At 35.8% G+C, this 24,528-nt stretch overlaps 2 protein-coding genes across 3 annotated transcripts; one reads left to right on the top strand and one right to left on the bottom strand.

Annotated features, from left to right (window-relative positions):
* The first annotated feature begins 1,835 nt into the window (after nucleotides 1-1,835).
* Cnt2 (Concentrative nucleoside transporter 2) lies at nucleotides 1,836-8,933 on the top strand. Of its 2 annotated transcripts, XM_072904624.1 has the most exons (12): nucleotides 1,836-2,657; nucleotides 2,944-3,003; nucleotides 3,318-3,480; nucleotides 4,024-4,195; nucleotides 4,278-4,443; nucleotides 6,148-6,342; nucleotides 6,622-6,783; nucleotides 6,899-6,992; nucleotides 7,086-7,245; nucleotides 8,012-8,180; nucleotides 8,247-8,586; nucleotides 8,653-8,933. In XM_072904624.1, exons 1-12 carry the CDS (start codon nucleotides 2,628-2,630, stop codon nucleotides 8,754-8,756), a joined length of 1,815 nt encoding a protein of 604 aa, XP_072760725.1. In that variant the 5' UTR covers nucleotides 1,836-2,627; the 3' UTR covers nucleotides 8,757-8,933. The 2 variants fall into 2 exon arrangements, with proteins under 2 accessions (XP_072760725.1, XP_072760726.1); XM_072904625.1 differs by lacking the exon at nucleotides 3,318-3,480 and having other exon boundaries at nucleotides 1,843-2,657.
* Nucleotides 8,934-9,341: 408 nt separating this feature from the next.
* LOC140672449 (ceramide-1-phosphate transfer protein) lies at nucleotides 9,342-11,025 on the bottom strand. The gene is made up of 4 exons (XM_072904626.1): nucleotides 10,635-11,025; nucleotides 9,973-10,181; nucleotides 9,716-9,891; nucleotides 9,342-9,625 (listed from the first exon to the last, which is right to left on the bottom strand). Exons 1-4 carry the CDS (start codon nucleotides 10,760-10,762, stop codon nucleotides 9,503-9,505), a joined length of 636 nt encoding a protein of 211 aa, XP_072760727.1. The 5' UTR covers nucleotides 10,763-11,025; the 3' UTR covers nucleotides 9,342-9,502.
* Between the last annotated feature and the right edge of the window lie 13,503 nt (nucleotides 11,026-24,528).

The raw sequence follows: 24,528 nt of genomic DNA, 5'->3' as shown, positions 1-24,528 counted from the left end.
TGTTCTCTCGCGTCGCGTCTCGACGAGATAAGCTAAGCATCATCTTCCCGATTTTTTTGTTCCTCGACAGCAGCCAGACAGTTTAGCCTTGGAAGCCTCCGATTACTCGGACTTCCTGCTTGTAATTTATAGAGCAATTCAACTTTGCGTAAAATTTGCCAAGAAAACATACAGGACGTAGATGGTGGCAAAAGTGCTTTAGCGAGATAAGTTCCTCAGCCAATTTAGAATTGATTTTATTCGATTACATCGTCGTATATTATCAGTATATATTGTATATGCTTCTTTAAGTCCACTGCAGAAAATAAACTGTGATTTTTTTAAATTTCCAACATTCATAATTATCAATCTCACAGATAAAAAATTTAAATCGGATAATTCTTATTGATCATATATTATATCAAACTGTTGAGTTGAATAGATATCGTCGTATTAAATACGCTTAATTTGACTTTATCGCGTCGCGATATCAAATCATTTTCATATCCGAATTCATCTAAAAACCGCTCTGATTAAATAAACGAGACACTATACCGTGAAAACTTGTGTATGACGTGATTATAAATTATACTGAAATCTTTTGGGTATGTACAACACGACTTTATATAAATAATAATTTGTAATGGATAGTTTGACAGCTGTTTGAACATGTCATAATGTGAAGAACAGGTGTGCACCAGCTGTTTTGATACTCAAACAAGATTATATAAAAATTGCCACAAATTACATTGTTATCAATTGAACATTTAATTAACTTGGAATCGCGGTAATGCATTGTTAAAACATGGATAATTTTCTACCGGTCAAAAAAAAGGTTTTTTTCTTCTTTTCAGGCAACGTATTTTTTTGTAATCGCATCGCAAACGTTACGTAATTCGTTCATTCGCGGTTATTTATTACGTCGTGCTTCGCGACTTTATTTTCCGGTTTAGTTCTCCAGTTCCCGTGTCTCGTCCGGCTCGTCGCGTCGGCAGCGCGATTAGCTATAGAATTTTTTACGCACCTGTTTTGAATTGCATCTCACGCATATGCGTGCGAGGTGAAACGCGTTCCGGGATTTTTCGCTGGTGCCCGTCCAACAAATCGCTCGCCAACGAGATACATAATAACAGAGGAGTTTGACGTAAAGGAAATAAGTTGGAAGGAGCATCAACCCAATAAATTAAATAATGAATTTCAGACATAGGAAACTTGTTAACCAAAAAGTTACGCTCCCGTCAAAATAAGTGAAATGTATGTGTGCTTTTGCATATGATAATAATTTAAAAGATAAATGCTATGACATTTATAATAATATATGTAAGTAAACAAGATAATTATAGACTTTTAAATCGCTGATAATGTGAAGAAAATTACATAATAATGACGTAAGGAATAATGAAATAGTCTTATAAATAGTAGTAATACATTATTCAGACACACATATGTAAATATTTTCATAAATGCGTCTTCCGAGGCATGTAACAAAAGTATTTCTTACATGTACAAAATAATAATTTTTTAATTTAATTAAAATTGTAAATATAAATTTATAAATTTTCATAATTAAGAGAGATTTTTTTGAATAAAATTAATAATTTTTGTGATAAATTTTCAAAAAAATCTACATTACTTTGCGTGAATTAATTAAAAAAAAAAATTAAATCGAAAAATTACCATATTAAGTGACTTTCTCATCTTATTATATTTACGTTAAAATGTTTAAAAATAATGTATTTTGAAAGTAAAATTTCACATGATTTATATCTTGCTTAAAAATGAGATAGATTGAGTGTAGATTTGAACACATTACTTTTATAAAGTTTTTTAAACTTGGAGACTTGAACAGATATATTTTTGCAGAGCTCATACGATGAAAGTAAATGTCTCAAGTCTGAGACACTCTATCTCAGCAAAATCCATCATTCACAATTGCAAAAAGAAAAACAGGATGTTCGCAATATCTTTTTTCATTCAAAATATCATCGTGAGAAGGGAGTGTCCCCCCACTCATATCTCTCATAGTCTCGAGGTTGCACAACGAGACTATATCGCGTCACCGATTTTCAGTAGGTTCTTGAGCGGCTTATCTTGTTGTACAGGTGAAAAACAATGTCAGTGTGTCTCTCTACATATCCGCATGTTGTACTTACTTCGCTAAGAATGCAACTTAAGTATTTATCGTGAAATGACAATATGTAGTTATCAAACTTGATTAATCGATAATGCTGAGAAATATCAATAACAAAAAATCAGTAAAATTTTATCAGTATTTAAAAATTACGAAGTGCCATCTCTACAGGATGGAAAAAAATGAAACACTCTTAAACATAGCCTATCGTCTACATTAGTCCTTCAATTATCGCTAAGTGTGCATATGAATAATATTTGCACATACAGTGTAAAAATGATTAATAATTCAGATTACCGACATCCAAATTACAGTTAAAGCTTTATAAAACGTTCTGTTATCACCGTTATCTGTTGGTGCGATTTCAATGAGATTACAAAGTGTCTATGTGCGAGAATTGTTATTCCTTCTACATATCGAGAAAACACATTCGTCCATTTTGCACGTCAGTGTTGCGAAAAGAACGACGGAAGGAGGATACTTTTTAATCGCAAAGTGAAGTGAAGAGCAGTGAAATATGTTCGAAATGATAAATCAGGCGTTTGAAGTAACTATATTTTTTTATTTCTGCTGATAATCTTTTTCGAATAATTGCCTTATACATCAGTGAAAATGTCCTTTAAATATTTATAAGCTGACTTTTCCATCTTGAATTTTAATTGTAATAAAATTAAAGAATATATTAAACAGAAATGTGTGTTTAATATATATTTCCATTAAATATTTTAAAATATTATTCGAATATTTTATTCGTCTCTAACTTTCTTTGCTTCGAGAAACAAAAAATGATAAAAAGATTATTTAACAAGGTTCATTGTTTTTCTGATTGATAGGCTAATGAGTTAAACGTGTTGGAAAATGGTCATCGAAAAAATGAACCTATAACGAATCAAGTAAGTACAGTTTAGCCTCAGTCTTATTGTTATCGCGAAGGAATGCATGCCTTTGTTCGGAACAATCGATCGTCTAATTATATATTCGTGTGTGCATGAATAATTGACGATAATAGTGCATAATTTGCCGTTATTGAGCAATACCATATTTGCAATATACATATATATATATTTTTTTTAACTTTTAAAGTAAAATAAATAAATAAATAAAATAAAATAAGAAACTTGGATAAAGAGAACAATTTCCTCTACTCTTAAAAATGTCGCTTACTAACGATCTAAAACAATACTAATCCGTAACATTATTTTCGCAGGACGCTCATCGTGAATCAAAAATACGTTGGAAGACTAAAGGCAACGCGATCGATGCCTATCTTTCGAAACACCGGAGAGTTTTTAAGAGCTTTGGCTTAATAATTTTGAATCTTTTTATTGTAGCTTATATAATTTTCGCAGGCATATATTGGAAAAGTAAACGTATGTGTGTTTATTCGTTAGAATTCATTATTATACGTGTTTCGATAGAATTTAGAATTATCTTCTATACGTAACTAAAATTTGTTAAGCAAGTTGTCTGTTCAAATCTTGTAAAAAAAAATCCCTTATCTTCCAGGTATTTTTATTTAAAATTCCAAATAAAAAGAATATTTTAAAGTTCTTTTTTAGTGCAATTTTTTAAAATAAGCTTTTTATTGTATATGTTTTCTAATGCTAGATTTTACAAATGTATTTGAAAAAACGTTTGTTAAGACATTGAATATACAAACAGAGATATATTTATAATTTACAGTATATAAGAATAAAATAAAATTAATTTAATTAAAGTAAAATTAATTAATAAAAATAATCAAAGAGAAATTTTTTTCAAGTTCCCCGAATGCTAATAAAATTTCATGAGAGTTCTCTGATTTCTCCAAAAAAATTCGTTGAAATTTTTTTTTTCCAAAACATATACACCCTGATAAAGTAGCAACATTAAATTTGACAAAGTGATATGATATGCCGATTTCTTAATTTCAGAAAATGATTGCGATCTGCAATGGTGCGATGGATACGGTATGCTACTTATACTTGCAGGATTTACATATCTTGGTCTATTTTATTTCTTGATCGTAAAACGATATTTCGGGAAATACTTTGTAAAATGTTGCCTGCCAATAACGAATTCCTTGGAACGCTTACGAAATACCAAGTGAGAAATTAACGTTAATCAAAGTTCGATAAGAGTTATTTCTAAACGATTCGTATCGATATTAAATCACGACAACTTTTAGATACGGAACGTGCGTTGGAGGAACCATCTTGTACTCGATCATACTAGCAGTCATCGTTATTTTTCTCATTCTCGACACCGCGGAATCGAGATACAGATTAATTGGTATCCTCAGCATTATTATCATACTGGGATTAGGCTGGTTATTTTCTAAACATCCGAAACAGGCAAGCGAACATCTGATATCTGATATGATTTAATTCTATTAGTCATTTTTTTATATAACTTTACTTTGACTTGTATCGTACAATCTTTCTTCACGTTAAACAAGAGATACCATTTTTATCCATTATTGTATTTAAAGTGTTTAGAGATAAATTAATTCATTAATTTCATGCGTTACGCAACAATTATCTTCATCTGCTACGTAACTTTCTCCCGAACGCATTCCAATTACTGTAATATAATATATACAAGCGGAATTGACAAAAATTACTAAAGGCACGTGGGTAGACACGTCACTAATTTCGCTGAAATTTTTTAATCCACTTTATTAAATTGTCTAATGTACGTGTATGCATATCATATCTTGATATTTAATATGAATTTTAAAAACATCTTTTTTCTAGCGAGAAGAAAAAGAATTGAGAAATATGTGTAAAAATTTGTAATCACACACGAGCTTTCTTTATCACTTTCAATCATTTTAACGTCATATACCGGGTGTCCTGGTAAAAGTGGACAACCTCTCGTGGGCATGTAGAGCAGGTATAAATGACCTCGTAAGTTCTTATAAAATTTTTTTCTATAATGCATTTCTATCGAGATATTTGTCTCTAAAGTTTAAATTTGGAAATCATTTTTCAAAAATAATTTTTATATTACTTTCTAGATCTTAATAATATATAAGAACTTTTTTTTTATTATTAAGTAAAGATCTTTAAAATAGTGTGATAGATTTTTTAATATCATCTCGGAGAGCCAGAATCGGATCACCTGTAATGTAAGTCTTTTAACTTACACAAATTTAAGTCGGTGGGTTTTTTTATTTTTAAATTATGTTTTTAGATTCTTCTCATCTTTTTCTAAGAAAGAGATATTGTTGTTTCGTTTCATTAAAACTGTTTTCAAGAAAAACATATTTGATCGATAGAAAGTAAAATTTTATTCGTAATAATTGCAATCGTAATGCCTTTTAAAATAATACAAAATTACATTGTATATTAAAATTTATTTGAAAGAAAACGAATTTAGCCAAATTAAAAAAAAATGTTTGAAATGGGTTCCACCGACTCTAACGCAATCCCGTGCGACGAATTGATGCACCCGCCATATCCCAGAAGCATTTCTTATTTATTCACAGTGATAAATAATATTATTTTAAGTAATTGTTTTCTCTTCAATACACATTGTAATTTTGTATTATTTTGAAAATTATTATTCAATTATTACGACTAAAGATTTACTTTCTATCGATCAAATGCATTTTTCTCGAAAACAGTTAGTTTTAACGAAATGAAACAAGAATACATTTTTATTAGAGAAAGATGTGAAGAATCTAAAAACATAATTTAAAAATAAAAAAAGCCCACCGACTTTAAAGTTTTATAAGTTGAAAGATTTACAAGTGATCCGAGTTTGGCTCTCCGAGATGATATAAAAAAATCTATCACACTATTTTAAAGATCTTCACTTAATAATAAAAAAAAGTTTTTATACATTATTAAGATCTACAAAGTAATATAAAAGTTATTTAAGAAAAATGATTCCCAATTTAAACTTTAGAGACAAATACAATATCTCGGTAGGAATGCAATATAGAAAAAAAATTTTATAGAAACTCATGGGGTTATTTTTACCCGTTCTACATGCCCACGAGAGATTGCCAACCTTTACCAGAACACCCTGTATGTAATATTAAATATGCGCAGGTCAACTGGAGACCTGTTATTTGGGGCCTGATTTTACAATTTACACTTGGGCTCATTACACTTCGATGGCCCGTCGGTCGCAGTATTTTCGAATGTGCGGCCAATAAAGTGGCCACTTTCTTGAATTACGCTAAAGTCGGTGCCGGCTTCGTATTCTCAGAAGACATAGTCAGCAAAGGAGTCTTTGCGTTCACTGTTAGTTGATTTACTATAATATAAGGCGTTTAAAGTCAAATATAAATTAATAAACATTATATATGTTTTACAATTATCTAATAATAAAATTGTAGGTTAAATTAATTATTATTAAATTAAATTGATAATTAATTAAATTATAAATTAATCATTTCTTATGTAGAAATTGGAAAATATAAAGCAAAATGTTGCTTTGTTTATTCGTTTAAATTTTTTTTTTACTTACAATTTCGTGAGAAACTAATGCTAATAATTTCATAATAACATTCATTTTATTAGGTACTGCCCGTAATCTTTTTCTTCAGTTTTGCGGTGCAAGTAATGTCCTATATCGGCGCAATGCAGTGGATAATCATGAAATTAGGATGGTTTTTGCAAAGCATAATGGGCACAACAATGATCGAGTCACTAAGCGCCGTCGCTAATCCTTTCATCGGAATGGTAATGCGTTGTTTAAACAACTGCATATCTCAGTATAACTTTATATTCTCGCAAAATTATCAAATTTCTGGATCATGATATTTTTTTAAACTAAATTGTTTTGTGGTTTTTCTAGTCGGAATCTCCCCTATTATTCAAGCCGTACATCAACCAATTGACTTCTTCGGAATTGCATGCAATATTGAGTTCAGGATTTTCCACAACCTCTGGTCTGTGTCACACGCGCTTCTCATAAATACCAGATTTACCGTGTGGTGTCATTAAACCGCAATTTACAATCGTGTTTACCTGTCCGGTTGCAGGTTCAGTATTGGCTGCTTACATAGCATTCGGTGCGGAACCGGCTCATTTAATAACCGCCTCCGTAATGTCTGCGCCGGGTGCTCTAAGTTATTCCAAGCTCTTTTATCCGGAAACCAAGCAAAGTCTCACAAAATTCGAAAATATCAAGCTTGAAAAATCGTAAGTGCAAAGTCTTTATAAAATATAAAATAATTTTTATATATAGCATAAAAATTATTATAAATTTAACATTAATTTAATATAAAGGCTATAACCGGATAGGCATACAAAAAGTATCCCCGACGAGTTTTCAAATAATACTTGGCAATTTTTATTTTTCCTTTCTGTAAATATTTGAGATGATATCATATCGATTTTTTTTCTAAATACTTATCAACAAAAGACACAAAAAAATTTTTTATTTTACTAACTATTTAATATTCTTACTACATTTACTAACTATTTAAATTTTTTATTAATCTCGAATAAAAACTGGATTTTTTAAAAAAGACTAAAATTAAGAAATGGCCTTTTTAACATGTTCCTTTCAATCACCAATCTTTCATAGAATACTCTTTCTATATGTCTCGATACTCTCAAATTTTTTCAATTTTTTTCGAGTTGGTGCAACATGGTGAAGAAAAATAAAAATAAAAATAAATCATTTTTTTATTATATTTTTATTATAATAGGACAGACAAAATATTTATTTTTCTTGTAATAATTATAATAGTAATAATAATTGTAATAGTTATAATTACACTGTAAAATTATAACTATTACAATTATTATAACTACTATTATAATTATTACAAGAAAATAAATAATTTTCCGTCCTATTATCAAAAAATAACAAAAAAGGAATGATTTTCCATTTTTTTCATTTCGGCTATAGCTTTTATATTAATGTTAATTTATAATATAAATATTTTCTTTTTATGTATAGAGAGGACACCAGTATCCTAGACGCAGCTACGAATGGTGCATTAGCTGCACTACCAATCGTTTTGGGTATAATCGCGAATATCGTGGCTTTCGTGGCCTTCATTGCGTTTGTAAATGGAATGCTGTCTTGGTTCGGTGGTCTCGTCGGTTACGAGGAACTGACTCTCGAGGTAATAAATCCTTTCCAGCGACTAGAAATTTATGTCTGAGCGAAGCTTAGATCTCCAGTTTTACAGATTATTTTGGCCAAAGTCTTTATGCCACTGAGTTGGATCATGGGGGTTCCTTGGGAACATTGCGAGGATGTGGGTACACTGATAGGTCTAAAGACGGTGGTCAACGAATTGGTTGCCTATCAGAAGCTGGGCGAGTTTAAAAAGCAAGGCAGGATATATGGGAGATCGGAAGCGATCGCCACATTCGCGATATGCGGTTTCGCGAATCCAAGCTCGATCGGCATCCAGATTGGCACCTTTGCTTCTTTAGCGCCAGAGAAGAAGGAACAAGTGACGAAAGTTATTATGCGAGCCCTTGTCACTGGCAGCACCGTCTGTTTCCTCACCGCCAGCATTGCCGGTAAGATTGAAATCTAACGCGACTGCTGGCTTCAAGTGTTCCTAATTAAATTTACTTTTGTTGCAGGTATGCTAATCAACGACGTTGCGTCACCGTCTTCTGCGAGCCTCATTACTGTATCACCAATTTCGAATGTCACATGGGCGACACAAAATTTTCCATCATTCTGAATGAAAGAATTGCATTTAAATTGACAAGTTGCTTAACAGTAATCATTTAATTACAAGATCACATCTATACAATTGTTTGAAAAGAAATGGCAGTCTCGAAGAACATTGTTGTTAAATAATTGTAAATAGGTAGCAACCCAAGTAGCACATGTTCGTTTAATAAACGTTTTATAACGTTTTCTAAACTTATCTTTTCGTATTAGATACGTTTAGAAAACGTTTATAAAACGAACGGTGCTACCTGGGAATGTTGAGAGAAAAAGAGACACATTGATTCCATTATGGTCTTTTTATCAGTAATAAATTTTTATACAATACTGTGTTATAGAAACATCGAAATAACTTATAAATATAGAGATCATCGGTTTTCACTGAAAAAGAGACCTAGCAAAATCTTTCATCCAGCAAAATTAATTTCACTTAATTCCTCTTAATAAAGCATACAAAGCTGAAATGACAAGATTGTATGTTAAAGGGATACATCTTACTATCTCATTTAATCTGTGTGACTATTTGTACGTTGTCAGTATATATGATAATTATGTAAGTATCGATCGCGTTATGGAATACGTATTGCCCCGAAAAAATGGGTGTGCTTATTTATTATATATATCGATAGTACTAATTATACAATATATCTTATACCACAATAATATCACAATATCTTGAGAATATGGAATGTCGCGTGCTGTACTTCGAGAAGCTAAAAATATCGAGTGAATGTGTCATTTTTATATTTTCTACCATTATGGTAGAGCGTGCAGCTGGTAATTCTCGTAGATGCTGTCGGTGCGATTAAATACGTCGGCAGTAACCTCCAACATTTTTGGCAAAACGTCTATGTTTCGTTGAACATTTTCACCACAGACCTGAGGATCAGATTAAAAGTGAAGGGAAAATTATTCTCGACTAGATTCCATAAAAAGTTTCGATTTTTTTATTTTAAATCCTTTTTTTACCTTTTTAAATAAAGTCTCCCTATTAGGCATTGCGTACATGGCAACTATCGCCGCCTTCCTGATCACCCATGGATGGTGCTTTGCCAAGGTTTTGTTGTATGCGTCTTGACAACAGCTGGACGTTTTGTCACCATCTGAGAGATCACCCAGTTGTCGCAAAAATTCTCTAATAAAATCTAGAAAATTGAAATGTAAATATATCAGCTGATTTGGATTTCTGAATAAATACCAATGATAACAACATCAAATAAACTTACCTAAACCTCTATGCAATCGTAATAAAGTACGTGCGCCATTGACGAAATCAGATTTTTCTAATAGCTTGTTTTCCTTCTCATACTCAATCATAGACTTGACAGTGGTATACTGCTGATTGTCCTTGTTTAACAAATTAGCCAAAATGTCTATTTTTTGCTTCAGATCAGAAGAAACAAAACTAAAGACACTGCCCATTAGCTGGAAAAATCTGTGCACACAGTATGTTACGCAAGCATAAATGGTTACAAACTCATATCTCTGATGTAAGATTAACAAGAGATATCATGATTAATTTGCTGACTTGACCAAAAGAAATAGATAACAGCAAAGGAGATTGATATCACAGAATTATAATTTTTACCTATAACATATTTTTATATTTTTTCAAAACTTTATTAAACTTTTAGACAAGAGCATTATAAATTTTATGCATTGAACATTGAATAATGTAATAAAAATTCTCTTGATCCAATAATGTATAAAATTATTTAAGCTGTCGCTCGTTTAATTTTTGATCCACTTCCATATGTTAGAAAAACGTCATAAGTTGCCAAACAATCCATTCAAATATTAGCCGCATAAATTGAAGGAACAAGTTGAAATCCATGCATCCAATGATAAGGTTATGTTAGATGATACAAACAGATACAATAACACTTACTTGTAAAGTTCGTTGTAAGCGTCTAGATACGCTTTCAGAACGATATCGTCATTTTCCGCGAGGGCTTGGTCAAAATAATCATGCACCGTACGCAGGTCAAAAAAACTTAACTCCGGTCCCTCCGCCATTGTCGTGTTACTGCATTCAACCAAATGCCTATCGAATCTGCTTCTGCGCCAAAGTTACGATAAAACGCGCGTTATCTCCTTTGATTCCATATATAATTCAAGTTAGACCGTATAAAATTACATAACCGTCAATAATTACTGCCCGTTGCAGTCACCAGCTGATAGGTGACAGCATGACGTGGTCAACAATGACAGCGTCATTTCCAAGATCGATGACTGTTTGCTTTTACCGTTCGAGCTGTCACGTTCAATCAGGTTTAGGTTGATTTGAAACAGTACAGCTTAAGCGCACTCTGTTGAAGATTATACCTAATCTTCACACGATAACTTGAAGCAAACATATGTTTAAATCGTCGATTTAGAAATTCAGGTAAGAATTGAAAATTGGCAGGATTTTTTTTCGATAATATAGTTTGCGCGTAAACAATGTAAACAATGTTTAACCTGTCATTTATGTCAACAATGAATAATATATAACATATGGTTAATCAAAGATGTTCGTTTATGTTGTATATGTATACGTGATTTAAACACAAACGAAATAATTCACCATAAAATCAACAAAGTGAATTTCATACTCTATTAAAAAATATATTATATATAATATATATATATAATAAATATTATTAATATTATTGTACTTGTATGTTTTCTCTTGCTCTCTCTCTCTCTTTATAATAATTACTGTTCTTTTTTGCATTCTATGTTTAATTTATAAGCTTTTACATATAGTTTATATTGTTTATATGAAAAAGTCCATATAAACAACAATTTTAAAATCAAAATCAATAAATTCCAAATAGGCTAATGTCTTTTTCTGAAGAACATGTACTATATAGTATTTTTATAAAATACAAGAGCAGAATGTGGAATATTACCAAAAGAGAAGTAAATAAATGTTTTCTTGCGAGCAAACAAGTGTTGTCGACCACATTGTATGCTCGTCGACATAGTATCATCATTTTCCAAGAGAGGCGCTGCACTGATGGAACCATAATTATATTATATTATTTTTCAAGATAAAAATTACATTCTGTCATAAATAAAAAATATGCATATAAATATTTAAATATAATTTTAAAATTTAATTCGATAATGTTTACACATTGTAATCGTATACAAATACATCTCATGTTGTTATTTAATTCTCTCATCGAACATGACATGTACCATATGCACAAGCTGAAGATTGCCTACGCCTTTCGATACACAGTAGAAATTGTTATATTTGCACAATATTTACTCCCAACCTCTATTTGTCGAACAGTCGCCCTGTGCATTTACCGAGTTGGTTTCGACGAGGGGAACTGAGAAATTCTTGCGAGTATCTTCCCACCTCACCTTCGGCTTATTTGAACTATTTGGAATATTTTAACATTCCCACGCACAAGTGATAAAAATATGTAAAGAAAAAGAATTGGACTTTTCTCTTCTTTTTTTTTCCATAAAGTTAATGCTCTTGCATAATAAAAAATTTCAATATATATATATTACCGTAATACAAATTTGTGTTTTATGAAAAAAAAAAATATATATATATATATATATATAATATAATATAATAAAGAAGAATTTTCTTTTCAATATCGCATAGTAATCTGCATTTTAATCCAACTGTCAGTTTAATTAATCGAATTTACGACATGCTTAAATCTATTTCAAGTATTATTACATTGGTGCGATGAGAGTGATGCTCAGAGTTGCGTGACCATATTGATATCGTACGTGAGGGCGGAGAAGCATAAACAAAGAATAGTAAAATCTCGCTGACACATCGATTCACATAGGTAACCGGTCTCCCTGGGGATGTTAAATAATTCACCGCAGCTGGGACTCTGAGAGAGTCGGACGAGAAGCGTGGGGTTTGCGGAGGAGGCAGGGGGGAGGGAGAGGGGGCGGAGGATGGAGTTGGTTGAAGGGCCCGTTAAATATTCAGATGTCCCTCAACGCAAATAGAGTAAAGTCAAACGGACGACGTTCGAGAGTTTGAGCAGAAGCGTGTATAATCCATTATAAAAACTACGCGAGGTCGAAACGCGAAACGAAAACACAGATCCTTGGCCTCCGATAACGAGATCCCTTTCCGATGGTGTTTCTCCAAAGCTTCCTCGACGAGGAAGATCGTCCGCGCGACGAATATATTTCCCCGGTTCGAGAAACACATGCTCGTATATAGATGTGTTTTTACGGCGGCAAGACATTTCCGGTCAAGCGATCTCACGGGGGCCGCCGACTTCAACGACCAATCACACGACGACGACGACGTCGCATAAAAATGTGTCACTGGGGTGCCGTATAATATCACGGAGACTTATCGACGAGGAGAGACCCGAGGCCGGATTCTCGATTCCTGGACACGACACGCTCAGCGATCTTATCTTTCCCTCAGTGGACACTTTTTTGTGCCCTTTATCGTTTCGCTCTGTTGGAAAAAAAAAAAGAAAAAACACGAGACGGGGGAGGACCGATACCGCCGAACAACCGGTCAAGTAAAAAGAATTCGTTCAACGAGGCATGCATTGCTGCTTCCGATCATCGTTCTAATTATCTCGGTAACCCAATCTACCCCCGCGTTTTGGCTTCCCGCTTCCCTTCTGCGAAACTTCTCGATTCGGTCTCTCGTCTCGGTCGGCCTAAGCAACCCTCCGAGGCTCTCCCTCGCTGTCGTCTACTGTATAATCATCCCTCTTTATCTTTCTTCGTCCCGTCCGCATTTGACGTCCGAGTGTCGCGTCCTCGTCTCTTCGCGTCTCCCTTCCTAGCTGCTCGCCGTCTCCTTCTTTCGATCCCGGAGTCTAACTGCGGGATCGTCGACGACCGCCCATCTAAGTTTAACAATTAACGCCCGAACGGAGAAAAATAAATTAATTGCACGCAGTCCCGGCGCGCGAAACGTGTCACGAACATTCGATCTAATCGATGCAGAGATTCCGTTGTCCCGTCATGTTGAAGATGAATAAGATTTCTTTTGGAAAGTGTGTTTGCACGCAAAATGCTGGTAAACTGAAAGATATTCGTCTTTATAAAATTAATATATAAATTTGAGTAAATATTGGAAATTAATTTTCATGTAAATTTAATTAGTATAACTTTAAAAAAAAGAAAAAAAAAAGAAAAAATGTTTTCTCCCCTCCTTCAATATTCTCCCTTTCGTATTGTTCCTTTGTTCCGATTGTCAGGGTTGTCAGAAACGACAAGACGACAGCTAGCGAGAGACGAGAAGGGTGTTTGTCATACGTCGATAGGCGTCAGAATTGACACATTCGCCGAGTGTGAAACGGAAGTGGCGTTTGGGGCGACGTACTAGAGGGATTCGAGGGTGCAAGGCAGATAAATATTTGAGGAATTTGTTGTCGAGAATGAAGGCGTTAGAAGAGACTTATCGCTTGTTTGGCGGCTCCGTAAAAAAAGGATTTTGAACGATTTTTTTATTATCTCACATGCGAGAGACAGAGAGAAAAAAGATTGTCCTTATTTAATTTATATTATATAATGTCAATTGTTGTTGAAAAAAAAATGCGATTGCAATCTGCTTTAATTTGCTACAATTGACATCTGATTACTTACTTTCATTGGCTCAGAACAGAAAAGAGATTTCATCCCCTAAATCTCAGCGATGCGTCGGAGACGCGAGCGAAGGAAAGACGAAATAAACGGCGGGGGGAAAGAGAAGCAAAGTGTCGAGAAATTTCTAACCCTTCGATGTGCAGCATTACACCCTCGTGTGCGGTTCGTAGGAAAAGTTTTAGGTGAGCTACGTACGAGAGGGTTGGGAACGGACCTTTTCGCAAAAGGGTCTAACGACAGTTTTGTATCCCATGGAAAATCACTGTCAACCAACAAGAGTCTGCAAAGTGTCACATTATACAAATACATACGTACGCGCGCTTGTAAAGTCATTGCCAAAAGTGACGATAATCGTTGATTGATAAAAGTCTCTAGTATGTAAGAGAAAAGAAAAAAAAAAAAAAAAACTGCAAGCATATTTAATTTGACGCAAATCATTCGTCGCGTCAACATGAAATAAAATAAAATATTCAAGACACTTAGCTTCAGGAATTTATAAATATGTTTGACAGATTTTAAATAACCAAGAGACGTCATGTAATTTTGTTGGCACAATAATCATTTATAATTATATATAATAAAAGAATAAAAATATGTGCAACAAAAAAAAAAAAAAAAAAAAAAATATATATGAGACTGCAGCGGAATCGTAGATTGAAGCTCGAATTGAGGTAATTTTAATTTGAACTTTTGTCAGCGACCGTACGCGTAAAGTAAAGGCGTACTCACACGCACACGCTTAACGGCGGGATGTAACAGATACAGACGACGCCTGCGAAAAGCCCGGATACCCAGGGTAAAACGAGCCTGGGAAGTTCATTAATGGATTAAGAGTGCTCGATCGATACGATTAGCGCAACGTGGCCAGCCGCTCCTGATACGCGCAACATGCATTCGAACGCAACCTAGAATCCATGATTTTGTCGTGCATGGAGAGATGATTGAATGGAAAACAGGGGGAGAGTAAAAACGTTTCGTCAAAAGAATTATGTTGTCAATTTAACTGCCGATATAGCCATATTGATCTGAATCCCGCTATAGCGTTTCAATCGAATCTTTCTATTGTTATCGTTTCCTCCTGGTTTAGAAAAAAACTTATATAAAACTGCTTAATAAATTATATAAAATTGTTTTCGATATAATTATAATATCTGTATCCTCTCACGAGCTATCAAAGCTTTATATCGATCCTCCGGATTGATATGAGTACCGTGTAACACACGGTCCCCTAGGGCGCCGCGTGGGGTCGAATTTTAAAACTACCCTCCAGAGAGAAGTGGGAAGCTGTGCGTCTTTTGAAATCAAACTGTATGCGGTCCTGTTCTCGCATAAGAAACTACATATCCCTCGGGATCTCACGTTGATACATATATCCTTCGTTGATGTCATTCAAGAAAGCCGATATTCAAATTCCGTCCGTCCCTCTCTCTCTCTCTCTCTCTATCTCTCTCTCTCTCCCTCTTTGAACTTTTAACAGGTATTGATATTTAATTCGAGTTGTCAATAGGAAAAAATAAATAAATTTACGTCCAATATTTTTATATATTTAATTGTAAAAAAAATAAACCATCTCGTTACTAATATATTTCAAAGTCTATTTTATTAAACTAAATGTATCCATGCTGCCTCCCGATCACTTATTGTTAGAATACTGCTTTGTAGATTAAAGAGGAGCACCAAGTGTCCCAGTCCCATGCGACTCTTTATGTCGAGCCATCTTTTTCACGCTGCCCGAACTATACGCTCGTGAATCGGGGAAGATCGCGACGAAAGGGGGTGCGGGAAAGACGTCGAAGACAGGTGGTAAGAGAGGGTAGAAGATGGAAGGAAGTAAGGTGGTAAGACTCTAGCAGGGTGGCGGTTGGGCCAGAGGTTTCAAGGTGGAGTCGGGGTCGCTGTCGCGGCTCTAATAAGCTACCCTCTCAAACCTCGTTCCACGTTACGACCCTTACATCCCTTTACGGGCAGCCTTGCAATTTGATAAACTGTCACGAGCGGTACGACCGTGTTACTCGAAACTAGCCGGAAACTTGCGACAATTTCTTGGCTATCGAATTTCTTTCTTGGCTCGATTATCCATTTCGGTTTTACAACCGCTGCTGAAAATTTCAGAGAGAGAGAGAGAGAGAGAGAGAGAGAGAGAGAGAGAGAGAGGTGACTTTATACGTGTTAAACTTTAGACATTACTTACGAATAATGCGTCGGAATTATATGCTAGGCTCTTTATACGAATGCAAAGTTTATGAAACGAATGGCGCGATAAAGTTTACAAACGTTACCTTTCCATCTCTATGTAAATTACGATCATAAGTCGGCTAAGTAAGATCTCGAGAAAGATTGCTGCATTAGTAGTTAGTTCCGGGTGGAAGCTTGCCTTTGATGAAGCCACCGGAGGATAAACCAGAATAAAGATTGCAGGGGAGAGGAACTGTTCGATTTTTAAATAAATGAAATGTCAAAAAATAGAATTTATACACGTGATTTTTTTTTTTTTTTTTTACAAAAATCACAGTTAATAAAAATAGCTGAAACAGAATGCTAAATGATTGTTTATTTAAAAATAATTGTATTAAAGTAATATTATCGGGATAGATTTCTCTATAAATAATAGAGCCGAAATCAATGATCGATTCTTATAATTCTGGATTCGCTTCATCGGTTAAATGAAAGGAGAAGGACGATTCCAAAACTACTGGCCAGCTGTGCCACACGAGAAGGTCGGGGGGAACGCACACTCTTGGGAAATGATTCCACTTTGCAAGAGGCAAATGGAAATGACCCTGGGACAGCCTCCGGACCGTAACTCTCTAGGGTTGTTCTTGGTCAGACGACGATGACGATTGCGAGGGGCTGAATAACAAAACTATCCTGATTAAGGAGGTTCCATGTTTCTCAAATAGCTGTAACTTACTGTAGTTACGTCGATGCATGTAATGATATGAGAGATCCCGGATATCACACATTATAAAATGTATCAGATTTCGATTAATAATCTTGTTATTTTTTAGCTTTTATATTAATCTAGAAATATGTCATAAAAGATTCATAAGCAAAAAATTAATAAATTTGTTCATCTGTTTACATGTCAAACGTTCTTGTGTATAATGCATGTCAATCGAATCTTTCCATTGTTATCGTTAACAATGCATATCAGAATTTACACCCACAAATTTTTTCTTTAGACGAAAGACTTTATTATCATCAGAAATTTTGCAGATTCCGATTAATAATCTTGATATCAATCTTTTATATTAATCTAGAAATATAAAAAATATACCACAAAAAATTAATAAATTTTCATGCCATCTGTAATCATTTTCCCTGAAAACTAAAAAAAATTCAATAAATTATTTTATCTGTAACTAAATGTGTAATAATGTCAGAATTTACACCCACAAATTTTTTCTTAAGACCAAAGACTTTATTATCATCAGAAATTTTGCAGATTCCGATTAATAATCTTGATATCAATCTTTTATATTAATCTAGAAATATTATAAAAAATGTACCACAAAAATAATAAATTTTCATGTAATCTGTAATCATTTTTCCTGAAAACTAAAGGTCTTTACATCATCATCATCGCAGATTACTCGGAACGAGAAAAAAGTGAGAAAATGCTGGCGTGTTGAAAGCGGCGGAACACAAGCTACCACGCTCATCCTTTGGACATCTCGCGACGCTGTTAACGGACCCTCGTCGTTTCCTTGCTCTCGACAAGACATTACTTGTCGGTTACAAGACATTTTCATCATACATCATCCAAGACACACGTCTCGCTTCGGACATCTTCAAGATTTAGTTGCTTCAACATTTAATAGTAAACGCGTTGTTAAATTGCGATTATAGAAACTATAATAAATGTTGGAGATTCACAAAGAGAATACACAATGAAAATAAAATTAATAAAAGAAATATTTATCATTTACACGCGCAACCGATGGTACCATCATATTCATCGGTAATCGAGAGAGATGTTAGAGGCGAGAGATAGCTTCACCCCTCGAGGGCGTCAAAAAAAATGTTTGGGGATCGCGTGACATTATTTTTGAATTTTTGTCTCGTAGGAAAGAGAAAGTGAATTAGGGTGAGAATGTAGCGAATGCGATTGGCATGTCAAGGGAACTTTAGGGTAATTTAACTGTTGGTTGACAAATAAAGGTCAAAAGGTTGCACATGACGTGAGATACCAGAATCAAGTTTCATGTATGATTGACAAAGTGCGATGCATAAAATAAAAGAGCTTTATTCTAGTGCATATAATATTCGCAGTTGCTTAAAAAAAAAAAAAAAACGTCTATTTTCGCTGCTCCTTAAAAAGGAAAAATGGCCAAAAAAAATATATATATTGCACTATTTGATATCTTTTGTATTTTTTTTATAATGAAATTTATGAGCTATTACGTTTTTCCATACAAGTCTATGACATTATATTTATTTTATTTTATATATACGCGCTTAAATCTAATAGTCCTCCAATATCTATTGGCGAGCACTGTAATCATACGATGTGAACAGCAACAAAATAAAAACTCAATAACTTCACTACCACGCGCATCCAAAACGATTGGTTTCTGTTTGCGTTTCGGCTATTTTTTTCGCAGATGTCCTTTCGACTGTAACGATATTCTATAACCCGCATCCGACACGGTTCACATAATCGGTGAATCGATGAATGCCCGACGATTATCGACGCACTTTTCCGTTCAAATTAATTGGACCAATTATCGATGCCGAACAATTATCTGCAGGTAACCAATTAGATCAGCGGGATTTGTCGACGACATGTTGCCTGGCAAGGAATAATTGGAGCTTATGCGTTGTTAAAAAAAAAAAAAGAAAAAAAAGAAAAAAATGATGACCAGCATAAAAAGCAACATTATTCAAATAGATAATCGGTTTAACTAAAATTTTCGAGATGATTCTGACGAATGACTGTTAGTCGTTAAAAAAAATATTAATATCTCTGAGCGAGAATGAGTGAAAGCGTAACATTTTCACGTGACCCTTAACATTTGTCTTTGGCGTGTTTTCTAAAATTAATTTTTAATTGTCAAAAATTTTTCCGATATATAATAATAATTTGTAAAAAAAGGCATGGAAATTATATAAATTCACCCAGTCGAACCGAAACATTTTGTCATCTCACGTACACAAGATTTTTAAATGGTCCTCTTATTTCCCGATGAACCGTTATACATTATCGCGCCGCACAGTATTAACGTATCAACCAGAAGACCACACGTTGGTGTCCTCGCAGAAAACCGTCGCGTGCTCGGCCAGCGCAGATGATCACTTCCCTCGGCGCGGTTCTCCACTTGCACCGCACAATATTAACCCGTTTATCGGCCCGTCAGTCGGCAATTCCTCTCGTCCGCCGTCGTGGCACTTTGATTTTCGCTGACGAGAAAAAAACCGATCGACGAAAGAGTAAAGCGAGAAAACGACGAGAGCGGCAAGGGGGACACGCAACGAAGGGGGGAGGGGAGGGAGGAAAGGGTAGGCGAGGGGTGGGGTGCGGGGGGGTGGGTGGGTGGGGGCGAGGGTGACAGTAGTGCGGGCAACGCGCTCGCGTTGTAGAGCGGAGGTAATCACACACGGTTAGCACATGTTACCCGGGGGGCAATTCTCGAAAAAGGCCGCGGGTCGTTCCAGACGACGTCTTGCGCGTATCAAGGGATAGCGACCGGGAGAGGGTGGTAGGAGGGAGGGCGCGACAAGAGAGGGAAAGGGGGATGAGAGATCATCTCGGGGGCCCACCACGCGCGCGGAGATCAGGGGCTCGAGGGGGTACCGAGGGGGACACCCGTCGGAGGCGGCACCCGGAGGCGGGCCGCAGTTTTTCCACGAGGAGTTTGCGCATGCGGATACTTTTATACCCCACCAAGAGAGCGACACCGCCGCCTTGGCGTTCTTAGAGGCTTCTTAGGATGAGTTTTGTCCCCTGCGAGGCGCACTCCACCTACCCAGTCACCCACACCGTCACCCACCCGCACCGTCGTTGTCGCGGAGGAGTCGGCTCGTCTGGCTAGAAAGGGTTGTATCTACTTAACCGCGCTTTCACGAATTTCTTGAATAGAGAGCTACGTCGGAATATTTTTTTCCCAGGTGGCAATTTTATCATAACGTCTATCTATCGATCGGGCGGAATTATCGATTTGATCTGGTGTAAGGTAAAAATCGCGGGTAAAATTGTCATCGTTATATATACGTCGTCCTCGCTCAAGATGACGTTTTCCACGCGCAAACGATCCGAGGCTCAGCCGAAGTCTCTCTAATGGAGGTAACGAGATTATCGAGAGAAACCAACGGAGTAGCGTTAAGGAGTTCTCGGTCTGGAGGTAGCTAAAATCGGATTAGCAATGAAACGAGTAATCGGCACTGGGGGCTTCTCGTCGGTCTCTCACGTTACCGGACATTGTGTCTCCATGAGATTTATCAGGACGACGAAACAGTCACCGCCTTAAACCTTACTTTTTATTATATGTAGAGATAACCGTGAATAATATTATTTTTTTTTTTTTTTAATTTCCCAGAAGGCAGTCAATTTGGAATGTCGAGAAAATAATTTTTAATTATCATTTTCGCGTGTCCTACTTTCACCATATAAAGCTATGTCTTGTATTGTTTAGAAAAATTGTTAGGAAAACAACTCGGGACACAGGTCAAAGTCCCCCTTGAAGAATTCTTTCGAAGAAAAATTCTCAATTTATTTCAAGGGAGGAATTCTTCGGGTCAGTCGCGTCGATTTAATTCTCACGCGTTTCTGTAGGCATCAGCTGTCTGCATCGAGAGGAAAATTGGCGAAGCAAGAGGCCGCGGGGTGCGAGAAATCGGGTCCTTAGGCAAGGATAGCAACGCGACGAGCATTCGGAGAATGGTGAAAGTTAAGAGAAAAAGAGAGAGCGAGAGAGAGAGAGAGAGAGAGAAAGAGAGAAGGGTGGGAGGGAAGAAAGGGGGTAGGAGCTCCGTAACGGAGAAAATAAGAAAGCAAATTACCTAGCAGTCACCTACCCTCGGGGTGAGGTGTCGATATGACATGTAGGGAGAGAGAGAGAGAGAGAGCGAGAGCGAGAGAGGGGAAGAGAGACCCACTGGTGGCAACCCCTGGGGTTTATTACAAGGGTGGAATCAAATACACCGGGTGTCAAAAAATGAAATGCCACCCTACTGCGTTCCTTGCCAACCCCCCTTTCGACGGGAGGATGGGATCGAGGTGAGTTATGGAAGAAAGAAAAAGAAGAGCCGTAATAGGGTGAGACCGCCGCGGATAAAAGATCGCAGATCGTTTCTTCCTCCGTCGGAGATTTAATTAGATATATCAAGAAAGAGATTTTTTTTTCTCCTAATACTGTTTAATTCTCAACACTATTGTTATCTAATACTCGTGCCGTATCAAAAGTTTTTATTTTAATCTCGCTGCTTTTGAAATTTCGCATCTTTTTTCTTAAATTTACAATATATAGGATCATGGTTACACTTGAACGATCGCTTTTCTTTGTGAAACAATCTGAAGGGATGGCACGAACCCGATGCGACATAGTCACCCCATTTGCCAGCTTCACGCTCTTGTTTGTTTCGTAATCTTTAAGATCGGAAGGGTTCAAAGTATTCGAGGGTGAAAGTATTGTCAAGCTCAATATTATCATGTTTTCGACATTTTATTATCAACATTTCGTTGTAATACTTATTTCTTATTATCGTTAATATACTTTTTCTTTATGATATATTGTAATCGAAGGATTAATTTTATTTATACATAAATCTGATGAAATATCGCGAACGTAATCTTCACGATCCGGACGATACATTTCCGGTTGACAATGGCGGAACTTCTTACGGAAACTGCCTTCGCGGAGGGAGAAGAAACGAGTAATGATTAAATATTATGACCGGCTCAGTCTTTCGCGACGCGACGCTTGTGGGAGACGTTACTTAGCATAATTAAAGCATCTCTTTGCCGAATATCTCTATGGAACAAACCACGTGCCAATATGAAGATCTTTCTCTTAAATTATTTTCATAGCCGAAACAAGTCGAAAATATCGCGCGAAATTTTGAGAAACTATGTTAGACTGAAGATGCAATATAAAAAAAAAAAATTACACAGCTGGTAATTTATTTTTAGTTTTACAACATTGTTTTCATTAAATATTATTTATTATAAAATATTATATTATTATATTGTTATATATATGTCATATTATTATTAAATATTATTATATATCGTATTATTATATTAATAATATTATATATTATAATATTATATTATTACATTATTTTTTGTATATACTTATATTATATATATATATATATATATATATATATATATATATATATATATATATATGTTGTAATAATTAAAAAAATGAAACTCACGTATGTTTGGCGAAAGAAAATTTCACGCTATTAATAATGTCGTACTTGTAATAAAATACACAAGCGCCAGAATCCAAAATACTATAGCGGATGTAATTGAAAGCAGGAGATATCATCACATACAATGAAAGAACCTACGCATGACGAAATGCATCTCGGAAAGTCTGCATTTTAGGGACGCGGAGGCGTCGCATTGTTCCTCGCAAGGGCGTAGGGATTATATAGGGGGGCTGGACTCGTTTAGGGGTTCTCGTACAGCTTGGTACAGATACGTCATGATCGATAGTCTCGTGTTGTCTCTCGAAAGAGTGACGTGTTACAATACTCGCGTCGCGTCGCGTTCCGTTTTATTCGACGATCTACGATCCATCTCTCAAGTTCCGTCGGCTGTGTCTGCGGTCGAATTGCTTTCGTCATTGAATGACGATGGAATTAAATGTAAGAGATCTTCTTCTCGTATTTTATTACGTGTGCAATTAATAATATAATTTCATTAAATATGATCATAATTATAAATATAATTTTATTAAATATCATTTCATCTCTTAAATGTAATTTTATTTTAAATTGATTAAAATTGTATTAAAGATAATTTGATTAAAACATGCGTGAAAGAAAGATTTATATATATTACGTTAAATCTTACCTAATCGTACAGATTCGCGGACTGCATTATTTTGCCGCGCGCAAAACTCACGATAAGAGAGATACGTCAGGAACGGTTGTCATATTTCTTTATTTGGTCCGCTGAATCTGGGGGATGACTACTTGTGCGTTGCGACAACGTGTCCCTCTCTTTCTCTCACCCTGGCCGACGGCGTTTCGACTCCCGCGCTCTCCGAGAGAACCCCCCCGAGCATCGCGCAACCCCCGTACTACTCCTCGGTACTAAACGCAACTACACAAGGGGCCTTTCTGCCGTCTTTGTTTTCCCTTTCTTCCCAGTGTCGTTTCGCAGTCTCGCGCGGGGTGGTCGTTGAACGACGGAAGCAGGAAGAAATCAAGCGGAGGAGGGCAAAAAGCCGGGTCGGCAGACGAGATATCTCTCGCGCGAGAGAATCGTCGAAAAGGATTTTCCACTTTTGACAAACAAAAAGTATAAGATTAATTAACGGACTTTATTACGGTATCCGCAAAGGCACCGGCTGAACAAATCGTTCGAACGATGAAATCAAAGGGATTACGTTTATCTTCTCGCGAGAATTATCACATATTGGATACTTATTAATGTTGTAATTATCATTGATAATAAGGTGCTTGTGGTGAATGATAAAAAAAAAAAAAGTGTAAATTGTTATGCTGAAGGTGGAACGAAAACACGTGATGTTTAAAGTATAAAATACTTTGGCAGCGAGAGATGTGAAATAAAAAAAAAGGTTTGCAAATTCAAATGACGTACGCTGGACAAAAATATTTTTCACGTATACATATGTATGTCGGGAAAGTGAAGTAACTTGCCAACACGCATCCGCGTAGATAACTCGCGATTGTGTAGGATCATCGTAGAGCGTCGATCTCGCTCTGCCGCAATTATGCGGCGCCGAGATTCATCTCCGGAAGCTCATCTTCTCCCCCTGAACATCCCTCGGGTCCCCCGTCGTCGTCCGGCGCAACAACGACGTCGACGACGGTAGTCCGGAAGACAGCGCGAGAGGCTCGCGTAGTCCGCGGGTCGTCATCGGCGGGAGTATTGTCGGGAACGTTTCGGTCCTGCCGTTGAGAGAGGTTGTGCGCGCAGCGGCGGTGACGGGACGAGGAGAGAGAAAAAGGGTGGAGAGAGAGAAAGCAGGGAGATTTTTCCCCACCGCTTGGAAAAACCA

The sequence above is a fragment of the Anoplolepis gracilipes genome, chromosome 13 (assembly GCF_047496725.1).
Source record: "Anoplolepis gracilipes chromosome 13, ASM4749672v1, whole genome shotgun sequence".
Lineage (NCBI taxonomy): Eukaryota > Metazoa > Arthropoda > Insecta > Hymenoptera > Formicidae > Anoplolepis > Anoplolepis gracilipes.
This window is presented reverse-complemented; position numbering and strand designations above follow the sequence as displayed.

Bases quoted from the DNA above. Each gene is read 5' to 3' on its own strand.
- LOC140672449 (XM_072904626.1), bottom strand. From the start codon at position 10,762: ATGGCGGAGGGACCGGAGTTAAGTTTTTTTGACCTGCGTACGGTGCAT. The intron at 9,892-9,972 runs GTAAGTTTATTT...TCAATTTTCTAG, and splicing joins ACGATTGCATAGAGGTTTAG to ATTTTATTAGAGAATTTTTG. The intron at 9,626-9,715 runs GTAAAAAAAGGA...TCTGATCCTCAG, and splicing joins GGGAGACTTTATTTAAAAAG to GTCTGTGGTGAAAATGTTCA.
- Cnt2 (XM_072904624.1), top strand. From the start codon at position 2,628: ATGTTCGAAATGATAAATCAGGCGTTTGAA. The intron at 4,196-4,277 runs GTGAGAAATTAA...GACAACTTTTAG, and splicing joins GAACGCTTACGAAATACCAA to ATACGGAACGTGCGTTGGAG. The intron at 8,587-8,652 runs GTAAGATTGAAA...CTTTTGTTGCAG, and splicing joins CCTCACCGCCAGCATTGCCG to GTATGCTAATCAACGACGTT.